The sequence below is a fragment of the Oncorhynchus tshawytscha genome, linkage group LG12 (assembly GCF_018296145.1).
Source record: "Oncorhynchus tshawytscha isolate Ot180627B linkage group LG12, Otsh_v2.0, whole genome shotgun sequence".
Lineage (NCBI taxonomy): Eukaryota > Metazoa > Chordata > Actinopteri > Salmoniformes > Salmonidae > Oncorhynchus > Oncorhynchus tshawytscha.
Window position 1 is genome coordinate 74,316,859 of NC_056440.1, and position 14,869 is coordinate 74,331,727.

Below are 14,869 nucleotides of genomic sequence, written 5' to 3' on the forward strand. Positions count from 1 at the left end.
CCCCATGGAGAGACCAGCCGTGGGGCAAATTAGACCAAACCAGCATCCAGTCGGTCAGTGGGACCCAGGCAGGGGGCAGGTTCTGCCCCTGGCATGCACCCTCTCATTGGGGTCACCTAGCAGCCTGCTACACCCCCTCTAGTTCTTCTGAACATCTATTTATCCCCTTTCAGGAGAACTCAACTATCCTTTATAGGACCAGACCACAGGATGTTGAAAACAACAACTAAAGTATCCAAAATGTTGTAGCCACGGGTTACCAGACTGTGACATCAGGGCTGATCAAATATTTAACAGAAAATCGACATCAACATACAACTCTCTCTCTGTGTGTGTGTGTGTGTGTGTGTGTGTGTGTGTGTGTGTGTGTGTGTGTGTGTGTGTGTGTGTGTGTGTGTGTGTGTGTGTGTGTGTGTGTGTGTGTGTGTGTGTGTGTGTGTGTGTGTGTGTGTGTGTGTGTGTGTGTGTGTGTGTGTGTGTGTGTGTGTGTGAAAGAAAGAGGAAGAGAGCTTCCCGGCCCTGCTGCACAGACCCCAGTAGCCATAGGGAACACAACAGAGAGTAATGGACGAGGAGGATCAGATTGATTAAGCGATTTTAGGAGTAATACGGCAGATTAACCTGCCACTTAATGTTTAATTTGAAGGTAGATTTAGATCAAATGTGAGAAAGCCAAGGCCTTCAGCTTGCTTTGTCATTGGCTTCAATGTCTTGGGTCCTGGGTTATAATCAGCATCCAAAATGGCACCATATTCCCTACAAAGTGCACTACTTTTGACCAGAGCCCAGGGCCTTGGTTAAAAGCAGTGCACTATGTAGGGAATAGGGTGCCATGTGGGACGGTCCCCAGCTGTTGGTTTTATGAACTGTATTATTATGACAGCGGATCATCTCACTAACAACTACAGGCCCCTGCACTGCTGCCTACACATCATTAGCCATCCATCTGTCAGGATACTAACAGGTTTGCACTAACGTGGCCAATCAATGCTCACTTCACTGCATTCCTATTCACCAGAGTCGGAGAAGGGGATACACAGCGCACCTACGCACGCACACATGCACACACACACACACACACAACACTCTGCAGACATGTACCCAGGGCATCGGAGGGGAGGTAGAGATAAAGGGCTGGTGCCAATAGTCAATTGGGGATTATAGAGGATGGAGGGATGGAGGGAAGGAGGGATGAAGGGATGGAGAACGTGTGAAAGCAGTGAAGTCACTCACACTACCCCAGAGGCACAGAGCCTCACACACGCAAGCAAGCACTCAGGCAGGAAAACACACTCAGGTCAAGTCACAGGAATATATGCATGCCCAGTTGCACAGCACACACACCTACATACTGTATACTAATACACACATTCTGAATGGACATGACAATATGGACCTGGAAATGAAAACAGTGGAAAATAACTTCACGAGTTGAAACGGGTGAAAACTCCATACGGTCATTGGGAAAAACTCTATGGCAGTGGGGACAATGGACTGTGAATGATCTGCCTCCCTGTGTAACCCTATCTGAGGAGGCGGAGGGGGGGATACACCAGTGGTTGGTTAATGGGAAGGTCATTTAGAGAGAATCCCCCAGGTAGGAGGCTTGTCCTGGCCCTGACACGGCTCGTTTGTCACAGTTCAATAACTGCCACTCCAGGGAGCCCCTGTGTGGAGGCTGTGTGTGTCTGTGGACCCATTGGCCTGGGTAGGACATGACTACACAGCTGATTTCTAGTGCTGCCTGGCCCTCCATTAGAGCCCTCACACGGGGTCCCACACACAGATAGACATGCTCACACGGACCCTGAGCTGCAGGAATCAGTAGCCATAGCTAATAGGCTGGATAAATGTCAATCCCCCAATTCATGCAGACTGGAAGGATTAAAAACCTTTGAGGATGATGTACACTGTTAGAAAATAAAGTGTTCCAAAAGTGGCCTTCGGCTGTCCCCATGGGAGAACACTTTTTGGTTCCAGGTAGAACCCTTTTGGGTTCCATGTAGAACCATCTGTATAAAGGGTTCTACCTATAAGCAAAAAAGGATCCTTCAAAGGGTTCTCCTATGGCAGGGGTGGGCAAACTTTTTGGCTCGAGGGCCACATCGGGATATTGAAATTCAACGGAGGGCCGCATTTTTTGGGGGACCAATTGTTTGTTAAAATCATTTGGCCCAGCATCGTCCTGGTTAGGAGAGGGTTTGGCAGGCCGAGATTTCCTTGTCCCATCGCACACTAGCGACTCCTGTGGCGAGCCAGGCGCACGCACGCTGACACGGTCGCCAGGTGTACAGTGTTTCTTCTGACACATTGGTGCAGCTGGCTTCTGGGTTAAGCGAGCAGTGTGTCAAGAAGCAGTGTGGCTTGGTTGGGTCGTGTATCGGAGGATGCACGGCTCTCGACCTTCGCCTCGCCCAAGTCCGTACAGGAGTTGCAGTGATGGGACAAGACTGTAACTACCAATTGGATACCATGAAATTGGGGAGAAAAAATGTTTACAAATGTCTCAAGGGCCGGATACTTTGCCCCCCCCCCTTGTCCTATGGGGACAACCGAATAACCCTTTAAGGTTCTAGATAGCACCTTTTTTCCGAAGAGTGTAGAGAAGGGGCAAAGCTCCATCACTAAAACCCTTGGGATTATTTAGGGTCCGATGACATTATTGGTAATAAATTAGTTGATGACAAACAATACAGAGTAGTTGAAAATGTTAACTTGCAAGTCCAATACCTCAGGCCTATCGTTTAGTCAGACAGAGTGCTATAATTCTAGTGCTGAACTGTCTGTATTGATGGGAATGCCCTCTGTAACCTGTCTCTCTCTCTGGGTAGATAACAGTAACTAGGTGATTCCCCTGCTAAGAGAGAGAGAGAACCTTCGGATTTTCACACATCTTATTGATCAGGAGGACAGTGAGAGACTGAGACACCACACAGCCATCCTTTCTCACTCTGAAAATCAATAGGCCTTCATGTGTTTGTTCATCCATGTGTTACCATGTCCTCAGTCACACATGCCCAGGGCACAGTTTGGACATAAAACTGAGATTTAGGTTTTGGGTCGATTTCTGTCTAGTGGGATTTGGTGGACCTATACAGTATTTTATTGTCGGTTAATGCTTAGTGCCATGAGGAGAGCAGAAAAGGTCTGTGTCTCCCTCTTGTGGCCATATTGTGAAACATTAATTTATTGTAGCCCTAATCTGAATAAAGTATGTTTATTTGCACTCACTTCGAAATTAGAAAAACATATTCCAGTGTATAAATGCAACAAAAAACAGTTACCTTAATGTGATACATAGGCCTATACCCATGGGCAAGTGGCGGCACAGAACAGTGCCAAGGAAAAATGTACCAAACGTACAAACGCCTTACTATGTCCAGTCTTTTTTAAAAGTTTTTTTATTTTTAATTTTACCCCTTTTTCTCCCCAATTTCGTGTCCAGTCCATGGGATGTCCATTCTGAAGGATGACGCAGTCATCTTGTCATAGGTACGAGCGTAGGCTAAACCTATTCAGCAAGTTGTTGAAAAAAATACACATCAGATGACTAGAAAATAAATATCGACGCTCTCAATTCTTGGATCGAACCTCGACATCATTCTGCCTCTTGGTTTACCTCCCTTCCCGTGGATGGCATTTTACCTGCATGGCCCTTTTCAAGAACTTGAATATTTAACCACAACATGTAGGCCTAATGTTTAGTTGTGCTGTTAGTTCAACTTTCAAGGTGATGGTTTATGTATCTCCCTGAGTGAACCACTAGAGGTCGGTATTTGTTAGCTGCTAAAGTTCAGTTAGTCGTCTGATGTTCACAGGTGGATATGATGGCTTTTACAAGCAGCAGTTAATTGGAAAGCACTTACTGTGTAGGCATGTCAAACATATTATTAAACATACATTTAAAAAAACTATATTTATACAGATATTATTTATAATACATTTTAATGTATTTTCTACCCTTTATTTAACTAGGCAAGTCATTTAATTTAGAACAAATTATTATTTACAATGACGGTCTACCCCGGCCAAACCCGGACGACGCTGGGCCAATTGTGCGCCGCCCTATGGGAATCCGATCACGGTCAGATGTGATACACCCTGGATATAATCAAACCCATGGCTATTCTTCATGAACAAGGGCACAATCAGTGCCCAATATAGTCTGTGAATCCGTTTTAGGTCTGAAATTCTATATGATCTATTATTCAAATAATAATCAAAACTGTAGTTATCTACATATCTCAGCAAGAGGCTGAGTCTGTGGATAGTGACATCACAGGGTACTTCCTCATTCAAGCCCATTGCAAAGTTCAACAGTGATATTGCAGTTATAACAGCTGAGGTATTCTGGAGTTGTCCTTCATATATAGCTATATATATATATATATTTTATCTCAGTAAGGAATCTGTTAAACTGAAGTGGTTTATGTTTTTGGTAAACGTTGATATTAACATTCAACTTTGAGGAAGTGCATGAATAACACAGAATGACTCCCTTGCTGTATAAAGATGCCTTTTGGGTAAGTTCCCTCAGTCTGCTACCATTGTCTCTTGATGTCCTGCGTTGGTGTGTGTAACTAGATATTTATTTTACCTTTATTTAACTAGGCAAGTCAGAACACATTCTTATTTTCAATGATGGCCTGGGTTGACTGCCTGTTCAGGGGCAGAACGACAGATTTGTACCTTGTCAGCTCGGGGGTTTGAACTCACAACCTTCCGGTTACTAGTCCAACGCTCTAACCACTAGGCTACCCTGCCGCCCCAGGGTAGCCTAGGTAGTCTACTGATAACTCATTTAAAATCTCTCTATCCAGAAATTAATGTATTTTGTTCATTCTCAACCATTTACAGACTTGAAAGTGTAGTGAGCCTTTTAAAGCAAACAGCATTAGGTTTCTAAAATGTGACAATCCCATTCTATGGGAACCAATCCCTAAACAAGTTCCAACATCTGTGGAATCTAACTGTTCAGTATGTGCCACTAAATACAGAGACAAACCACTGGGCAGTAATGAGTCAAACGTTTATTTTGTAACTATTGTTGTGTAACTGGATTACAACACCTCTCTTTCTCTCTCTGTAGGGAGTTGATTTCACTAATCATCAGGGCTATGAGGTTCTGATTCAGAGACTATATGATGGCAGGCGGATGTGCAAAGATGTGGAGGAACTGCTGAAGATGAGGTAGGGTTTCTCTGACGTCATTAAAACTTCATATAAAATGCACGCAGGGATGGTCAGCAGTGATTGCACACCGAATCGGAATGTTCATACAACTCAAAGATTGGTCTACACTCTACAAAAAACGTCCTTTTAAGTCTGCTTGTTTGTCTGTCTACAGGGCCATGGCAGAAGAGAGGTATGGGAAGGATCTGGTGACAATAGCACGTAAAGCTGGGGGGCAGACAGAGATCAGGTAAATGGCTGGTTACATACATATATAGAGATTATATGTTTGGACCATAATACCTACTATGCATAAGTTAGCCAAAATGCTGTCATAATAGATACAAATAACATTGGTGGAGACGTTGGCCGAAACCAAATGTAATGTTTTTTATTTTTCATTTAAATAATTTGCCATAACCTGGCGTGGCGCGCCTGCTACTTGCTTATGTGCCACAACCACTTCACAGGCAATATAATAGTAGTCAATAGAATAATAGTGGTATTTTTAGAACATCATAATGATAGAGTCAGGGTTCAGTAGTGGCACACAATGCCATTAAGTCACACATTCTAGCCCTCGTGGAATAATTTCCAACAGAGAGAGAGAGAGAAAATGTGTGTGTGTGTGCATCCTCAATACAGTTTCCTGTTCACACAGTTAATCTTTACACCATTGCTAATTAGCCAGTCATGTGACATGGTAAAGTTGGACGAAGAGAAGAGACCAGACAAGGAATCAGTGGTTAAAGATAAACATAATAATTTACTGAGAAACAGTAGCCGCAGGATCACAGTACACTTGAAACAACAAACACTAAGTCTTGAAAACTCACTCAGGAAACAAATGCACACAGTAAACAATTCAAGCTGCTGCAAAGGACAACAGCAAACACCCCTCTTAACAGGGAAATCATTATCGCCTTGGGACAGGTTCTCGTGTCTGAGCTTGTCGGACCGTGGTCTCAATACTCCATATCGCAGAGTCCACAATGCGGGAGCTGTGGATGATGGGCCCGGAGTCCCTCTCCTCGTTAGAGGTATCGTGTTGGTGGGACAGGGCGCCTGCTTTCTGATTCTTGGATCCCGGGCGATAGGCTAGTGTGAAATCAAACCTGTTAAAAAACAGAGCCCACCTAGCCTGGCGAGCGTTCAACCTCTTGGCTTCTTGAATGGAGACCAAGTTCCCAAGGGCCCATTTAACTGCCAAGAGCTCACAGTTGCCTACATAGTAGTTGCGTTCCGCTGGCGAGAACCACTTGGGCGCATGGGTGCAGTTTCTTGTCCTCTTCGTTCTGCTGTGAAAGGACCACCCCTGCTCCGGTGTCCGAGGCGTCCACCTCTACTACAAAGGGCAGAGTAGGATCAGGATGGACAAGGATGGGCCCAGAGGTGAAACATCCCTTAAGCTCTATGAATGCCCTGTCAACCTCTGGAGTGTAGCAAAAACGGGTCTGGGACTTTAAAAAAACAATGTCAACTTTATTTAACTAGGCAAGTCAGTTAAGAACAAATTCTTATTTACACTGACGGCCTACCCCGGCCAAACCCGGACGACGCTGGGCAAATTGACATGCAGGTTAGGACCGAGAGAGGCGCTGCCACTGCACCAAAGTTGCGTATAAAACACCTGTTAAAATTGTTTCACCCGAGGAACCGCTGGGCCTGCTTGAGTGAGGTGGGACGGGGACAGTGGGCGACCGCCTCAACCTTTTTGGGTTGCATTTGGAGACCTGTGGTAGAGATAATGTGACCCAGGAAGGAATCCTGGGATACGTGGAACTCACACTTCTCCATCTTGACATATAGTTGGCTCTGCAGGAGGCATCTCAGGACGTGCAGATTGTGTTCTGGAAGGGTTTTGGAGAAGATTAGGATGTTTTTGAGGTAAACAAAGAGAAACCGATTTGAGTGTCAATAATCAATGCTTGAAAGACTGCCGGTGAGTTTGATAATCCAAAGGGCATGATTAAATACTCATAGTGTCCACTAGCGGTGTTAAAGGCAGTTTACCACTCATCTCCCTGATTCTCACCAGATTTTAAGGGTTGTGGAGGTCCAGTTTGGTGAAGAATTGGGCCAACTCCAAGACATCAGGGGCAGAGGGTAACGATTCTTGATTGTAATCCAGTACAGCCCTCTGTAATCGATGCAAGGACGCAGGCCTTCATCCTTCTTACCCACGAAGAAGCCTGCACCAGCTAGGGATGTAGATGGGCTAGTGGGGCGGCAGGGTAGCCTAGTGGTTAGAGCATTGGACTAGTAACCGAAAGGTTGCAAGTTCAAATCCCCGAGCTGACAAGGTACAAAATCTGTCGTTCTGCCACTGAACAGGCAGTTAACCCACTGTTCCTAGGCCGTCATTGAAAATAAGAATTTGTTCTTAACTGACTTGCCTAGTAAAATAAAGGTATAAAAAAATATTTTAAAAAAAAATGAAACCTGCCTCTAGTGTCTCCCGGATGTAATTGTCCATGACTGCTGCTTCAGGGGTTGAGAGATAGTACAGACGGCCCTGGGTAGGTGTGTAGCCGGGTAGGAGTCCTATGGCACAGTCGTATGAACGATGTGGAAGAAGGGTGGCAGCTTGCCTCTTACTGCAGGCCTCAGGGAGGTCGAAGTATTCAGGAGGGAGAGCGGAGAAGTCGTGGACTTCAATGGATGCTGGAGGACATGACGAGGCTCTTGGTGGGGGTCTTAAACATTTAGACTGGCAGTCCTTACCCCAGTAGTAGGTGTCCCATGGACCAGGAGAATAGTGGGTTATGTAGTGCTAGCCGGGGGTTTCTAGGGAGCAGAAAACTAAGAGTCTGAGTGTTTCACCCCAGCCTGCAGTAGAATGGGCTTGGTCTGATATTCCACCTGACCGGAGCAAATGGGCCGTCCATTGAGGGCTTGAATCTGCAGAGGGATGGGACACTTCACGCAGGTGATTGGTAATTATCTGGTGAAGTCCTGATCAGTAAAATTATCTGTGTCCACGAAGGCTTGATTCTGGTGCTGACGGTTGTCCCAGTGGAGGGTTGCGAGTAGTGACAGACGGTGACTGAGAGGTAGCTGCACAGCTCGTCAGGGTCTCAAATCAAATCAAATCAAATTTTATTTGTCACATACACATGGTTAGCAGATGTTAATGCGAGTGTAGCGAAATGCTTGTGCTTCTAGTTCCGACAAAGCAGTAATAACGAACAAGTAATCTAACTAACAATTCCAAAGAACTACTGTCTTATACACAGTGTAAGGGGATAAAGAATATGTACATAAGGATATATGAATGAGTGATGGTACAGAGCAGCATAGGCAAGATACAGTAGATGATATCGAGTACAGTATATACATATGAGATGAGTATGTAAACCAAGTGGCATAGTTAAAGTGGCTAGTGATACATGTATTACATAAGGATGCAGTCGATGATATAGAGTACAGTATCTACGTATGCATATGAGATGAATAATGTAGGGTAAGTAACATTATATAAGGTAGCATTGTTTAAAGTGGCTAGTGATATATTTACATCATTTCCCATCAATTCCCATTATTAAAGTGGCTGGAGTAGAGTCAGTGTCATTGACAGTGTGTTGGCAGTAGCCACTCAATGTTAGTGGTGGCTGTTTAACAGTCTGATGGCCTTGAGATAGAAGCTGTTTTTCAGTCTCTCGGTCCCAGCTTTGATGAACCTGTACTGACCTCGCCTTCTGGATGACAGCGGGGTGAACAGGCACTGGCTCGGGTGGTTGATGTCCTTGATGATCTTTATGGCCTTCCTGTAGCATCGGGTGGTGTAGGTGTCCTGGAGGGCAGGTAGTTTGCCCCCGGTGATGCGTTGTGCAGACCTCACTACCCTCTGGAGAGCCTTACGGTTGAGGGCGGTGCAGTTGCCATACCAGGCGGTGATACAGCCCGCCAGGATGCTCTCGATTGTGCATCTGTAGAAGTTTGTGAGTGCTTTTGGTGACAAGCCGAATTTCTTCAGCCTCCGGAGGTTGAAGAGGCACTGCTGCGCCTTCCTCACGATGCTGTCTGTGTGAGTGGACCAATTCAGTTTGTCTGTGATGTGTATGCCGAGGAACTTAAAACTTGCTACCCTCTCCACTACTGTTCCATCGATGTGGATGGGGGTGTTCCCTCTGCTGTTTCCTGAAGTCCACAATCATCTCCTTAGTTTTGTTGACGTTGAGTGTGAGGTTTTTTCCTGACACCACACTCTGAGGGCCCTCACCTCCTCCCTGTAGGCCGTCTCGTCGTTGTTGGTAATCAAGCCTACCACTGTTGTGTCGTCCGCAAACTTGATGATTGAGTTGGAGGCGTGCGTGGCCACGCAGTCATGGGTGAACAGGGAGTACAGGAGAGGGCTCAGAACGCACCCTTGTGGGGCCCCAGTGTTGAGGATCAGCGGGGAGGAGATGTTGTTGCCTACCCTCACCACCTGGGGGCGGCCCGTCAGGAAGTCCAGTACCCAGTTGCACAGGGCGGGGTCGAGACCCAGGGTCTCAAGCTTGATGACGAGCTTGGAGGGTACAATGGTGTTGAATGCCGAGCTGTAGTCGATGAACAGCATTCTCACATAGGTATTCCTCTTGTCCAGATGGGTTAGGGCAGTGTGCAGTGTGGTTGAGATTGCATCGTCTGTGGACCTATTTGGGCGGTAAGCAAATTGGAGTGGGTCTAGGGTGTCAGGTAGGGTGGAGGTGATATGGTCCTTGACTAGTCTCTCAAAGCACTTCATGATGACGGATGTGAGTGCTACGGGGCGGTAGTCGTTTAGCTCAGTTACCTTAGCTTTCTTGGGAACAGGAACAATGGTGGCCCTCTTGAAGCATGTGGGAACAGCAGACTGGAATAGGGATTGATTGAATATGTCCGTAAACACACCGGCCAGCTGGTCTGAGCATGCTCTGAGGGCGCGGCTGGGGATGCCGTCTGGGCCTGCAGCCTTGCGAGGGTTAACACGTTTAAATGTCTTACTCACTTCGGCTGCAGTGAAGGAGAGACCGCATGTTTTCGTTGCAGGCCGTGTCAGTGGCACTGTATTGTCCTCAAAGCGGGCAAAAAAGTTATTTAGTCTGCCTGGGAGCAAGACATCCTGGTCCGTGACTGGGCTGGGTTTCTTTCTGTAGTCCGTGATTGACTGTAGACCCTGCCACATGCCTCTTGTGTCTGAGCCGTTGGATTCTACTTTGTCTCTGTACTGGCGCTTAGCTTGTTTGATAGCCTTGCGGAGGGAATAGCTGCACTGTTTGTATTCAGTCATGTTACCAGACACCTTGCCCTGATTAAAAGCAGTGGTTCGCGCCTTCAGTTTCACACGAATGCTGCCATCAATCCACGGTTTCTGGTTAGGGAATGTTTTAATCGTTGCTATGGGAACGACATCTTCAACGCACATTCTAATGAACTCGCACACCGAATCAGCGTATTCGTCAATGTTGTTGTCTGACGCAATACGAAACATCTCCCAGTCCAGGGTCTCCCCTTGTCCTGGCGTTTCCCGTCAGCGCTGGACATATATCACGGAGATGGCCGAGACCTCCGCAGTAGAGGCAGCAGCCGTCGCAGATGCGCCTTTCACGCACCTGTGGACTCTGACGTGTGGGTCACAGCTGCATGGGCTTCTCAATTCTGGGCTTGGGGGGCTTAAGGTGCTCAGGAAACCGAGATACTGGGGTGGAGTCAGAAAGGCGATGTCTCACGCATTCGAGGCGGTTGTCGATCCTGATTGCCAGTATTATCAGGGACTCAAGGTCCTCTCCCAGTTCCCGAGAGGCCAGTTCATCCTTGGAGTTAGACAAACCCTGGTGGGAAGCAGTTTCCAGGACCTCCATATTCTACACACTCTTGGAGGCGAGGTTGTGGAACTCAATGGCGAAGTCAGCAACTGGTCTGGCCCCTTGGCAGATGTTGAACAGTCGGCTGACCGCTTCTCTTCCGCCGACTGGGTGGTCGAAGACTTGTAACTCAGCAATGAAGGCTAATATGGAGCTGCAGGTTGGTGGCTGCTGTTCCCACACTGCCATTGCCCACGCCAGGGCCTTGCCCGAGAGTAGAGAGATGATGTAGGCGTTCATGGCCGATCGGTGTGGAACAAGGAGGACTGTAGCTCGAACACCAGAGAACACTGAATGAGGTAGGAACCCCTTGCATGCTCCCGGGTGGCCATCATACCGCTCGGGGGCTGGGATCTTGGGTTCCCGGTGCAGGTTCCCTGGAGGAACTATGGCGACATCTGTAGCACTGGGCGATGAGACTTGGACATTGGCCCCTCTTGGGTTGAGGTTGGACTGTGTTTGGAGGGAGTCGATAAGTGCCTGGAGGGTCTCTGATATTTGGGAGAGTTGTTCTTGCTGCAGCCTCTGCATTGCTCCTTGGTGGGTTACAACATTCTTGATCTGAGTGATCTCTGCTGGGACCATGTTTGGTGCAGAAGCTTGCTGTGATGTGGTAAGGTTGGACCCAGGTGCAGAGAAGAGAACAGACGAGGAATCAGTGGTTAAGGATAAACATACTTTACTTTACTGAGAAACGGTAGCCGCAGGATCACAGTACACATGAAAAAACAACCAACACTAATTCTCAAAATCTCACTCAGGAAACAAACGCACACAGTAAACAATTCAAGCTTCTGCAAAGGACAACAGAAAACACACCTCTTTTAACAGGGATATCATAATGAATAAATTGGACACACCAGAGTGTCGTTAATGTCTCTAGGACGGTCTCTGCTGCCCTCTGGTGACAGGTGGAACCATGACAAGTCATTGATATCTAGATACAGTTGAATGCAGTGATTTGGCAATCTGTTTATGCATACTGTGTTTAACTAGTATTTAGTATGCTACACTACCTGTTATTGATGAATGCATCATTCCTATTTTTTCAGCACTCTGAAAGCCTCCTTTGATCAACTTAAAACACGTAAGTTTATCCTGTCTACTGCATCTCTCACAACAAAGCCCAATGACAGTTTACTAAAATAACTGTTTTCTTTGACAGAAATTGAAAACATCGGGAATCTGCATATCCAGCTATCCGGAATGTTACGGGAAGAGATGAAGAAGATGGAAATATTCAGAGAGCGACAGAAAGAACAGAGGAGGAAGGTTTGAAATGTGTTATTGAGTGCTTATTTCATTTTGAAAATACATTTTGAAAACCTGTATTTATGAGGTGCCAGTAAATTTCAACCATGTTGTTTATCCTCGTTCAGTTTGAGGGGATTATGGAGAAAGTTCAGAAGATGAAGGTGTCCTTATACAAGAAGACCATGGAGGTAGGCATACTATTTACTCAGGGAATTACATGCTTACTTAGTAAGTCAGTTTAAGTACAGAGTTACATACACAGAGGGTAATAGAACAGTCTGAAAGTGGGACTTTATCCACACGCTTAGAAAAAAAAGTATCTAGAATTGAAGGGTGCTTCAGATGTCCCCATAGGAGACAGGTGGCAGGTAGTCTAGCATTTAAGGGCATTGGGCCAGTAACTGAAAGGTCAGTGGTTTTAATCTCAGAGCAGACTAGGTGAAAAATCTGCCTATGTGCCCTTGAGCAAAGCACTTAACCATAATTGCTCCTGTAAGTCACTGAATAAGAGCGTCTGCTAAATGACTTAAATGTAAAATGAGTATCCTTTGAAGAACCCTATGGGTTCCTGGTAGAACCCTTTTGGTTTCCGTGTAGAACCCTTTCCACAGAGTGTTCTACACTGAACCCAAAAGGATTCCACCTGAAAACCAAAATGGTTCTAGCTGGAACCAAAAAGGGTTCTCCTATGGGGACAGCCAAATAACCCTTTTCTAGAGTGCAGTGTAAGAGTTCATACCCAGAAAAGAGGAAGGCTGACATTACACCCAGTAGACCCAGCTACCTCTCAGAGATGGGTGAGCTACCCAAGAGAGAACACATATCACAGTGCAGTTCTGCAAGAGGAAGAGGGTAGGAAACAAAGTATAGACACACACACTCACACACCAACCACAGACTTTGGCCCTATTATAGTGGGGAACTGGTAGGGTAACACAGGCCTTGAAAAGGAAACTTTTGGTCTGTATCAATACAGATCTCACCTCTCATAGTCCCATGATTTATGCTCAATTATAAACCGGGTGATTTGAGCCCTGATGGCTGGTATATCAAACCGTAAACCATGGGTATGACAAAAACATGTATTTTTTGCATTCTAATTACGTTGGTAACCAGTTTATAAAATATTAATAGGGCACCTCGGGGGTTTGTGGTATATGGTCCATATATTACAGTTAAGGGGCTGTATTCCAGGCACTCCGCGTTGCATAGAGGGTAAGAACAGTCCTTAGCTGTGGTATATTGTCCACATATCACATCTCCTCGGGCCTTATTGCTCAAATATATATAAACTTAGGCCTATTTTTGTGAGTATCATTACAGTATCATACTTACACCCTGTATAACATCCTGTATACAGTGCCTTCGGAAGGTAGAACCCTTGACTTCTAAAATTAATTAAATTGTGTTCTTTCCCTCATCAATCTACACACAATATCCCATAATGACAAAGAAAAATACGTTTTTTTACACATTTTTGCAAATGTATTAAAAATAAAAAACTGAAATATTACATTCACATAAGTATTTAGACCATTTACTCATTACTTTGTTGAAGAACCTTTGGCAGCGATTACAGCCTTGAGTATTCTTGGGTATGACGCTTGGCACACCTGTATTTGGGGAGTTTTTCCCATTCTTCTCAGCAGATCCTCTCAAGCTCTGTCAGGTTGGATGGGGAGTTTGAGTTTGAGTTGATTTATTTTTACAGGGACAGTGCACATTAATCAACGTTATAGTAAAAGTGCCGGTTTTAACCAGCCGGCTAATTGCTCTGTAAAGTTGGATGGGGAGCGTCCCTGCACAGCTATTTTATGGTGTCTCCAGAGATGTTCGATCGGGTTCATGTCCGGGCTCTGGCTGGGCCACTCAGGGACATTCAGAGCCTTGTCCCAAAGCCACTCCTGCGTTGTCTTGGCTGTGTGCTTAGGGTCTTGTCTTGTTGGAAGGTGAACCTTCACCCCAGTCCGAGGTCCTGAGCACTCTGGAGCAGGTTTTCATCAAGGCCTTTCTCCCCCGATTGGCTGGGCAGCCAGCTCTATGAAGAGTCTTAGTGTCCAAACTTCTTCCATTTAAGAATGATGGAGGCCACCATGTTCTTGGGGACCTTCAATGTTGCAGAAATATTTTTGTACCCTTCCCCAGATCTGTGCCTCGACACAATCCTGTCTCAGAACTTTACAGACAATTCCTTCAACCTCATGGCTTGGTTTTTGCTCTGACATGCACTGTCAACTGTAGGATTTTATTTGACAGGTGTGTGCCTTTACAACTCATATCCAAACAATTGAATTTACTACAGGTGGACTCCAATCAAGTTGTAGAAACATCTCAAAGATGATCAGTGGAAACAGGATGCACCTGTGCTCAATTTCAAGTTTCATAGCAAAGTGTCTGAATAATGTTTTTTTATTTTAATACATTTGCAAAAAAATCTACAAACATGATTTCACTTTGTAATTACGGGGTAATGTGTGTAGATTGATGAGGATTTAATTTTTTATTTAATCAATTTTAGAATAAGGATGTAACGCAACAAAATGTTGAAAAAGTCAAGGGGTCTGAATACTTTCCGAAGGCACTGTATAACCCTATTCTCTATGCGAGCAATTACA

At 45.6% G+C, this 14,869-nt stretch overlaps 1 protein-coding gene across 1 annotated transcript; it reads left to right on the forward strand.

Annotated features, from left to right (window-relative positions):
* Positions 1–4,320: 4,320 nt before the first annotated feature.
* LOC112247476 (proline-serine-threonine phosphatase-interacting protein 1) lies at positions 4,321–12,442 on the forward strand (the record flags this gene model as incomplete). Its single annotated transcript, XM_042331143.1, is given in 6 exon segments — positions 4,321–4,523; positions 5,090–5,190; positions 5,348–5,422; positions 12,053–12,087; positions 12,166–12,272; positions 12,380–12,442. Coding segments are annotated over 6 exon segments (414 nt in total), but the record flags the coding sequence as incomplete, so codon positions are not given.
* Positions 12,443–14,869: the final 2,427 nt, after the last annotated feature.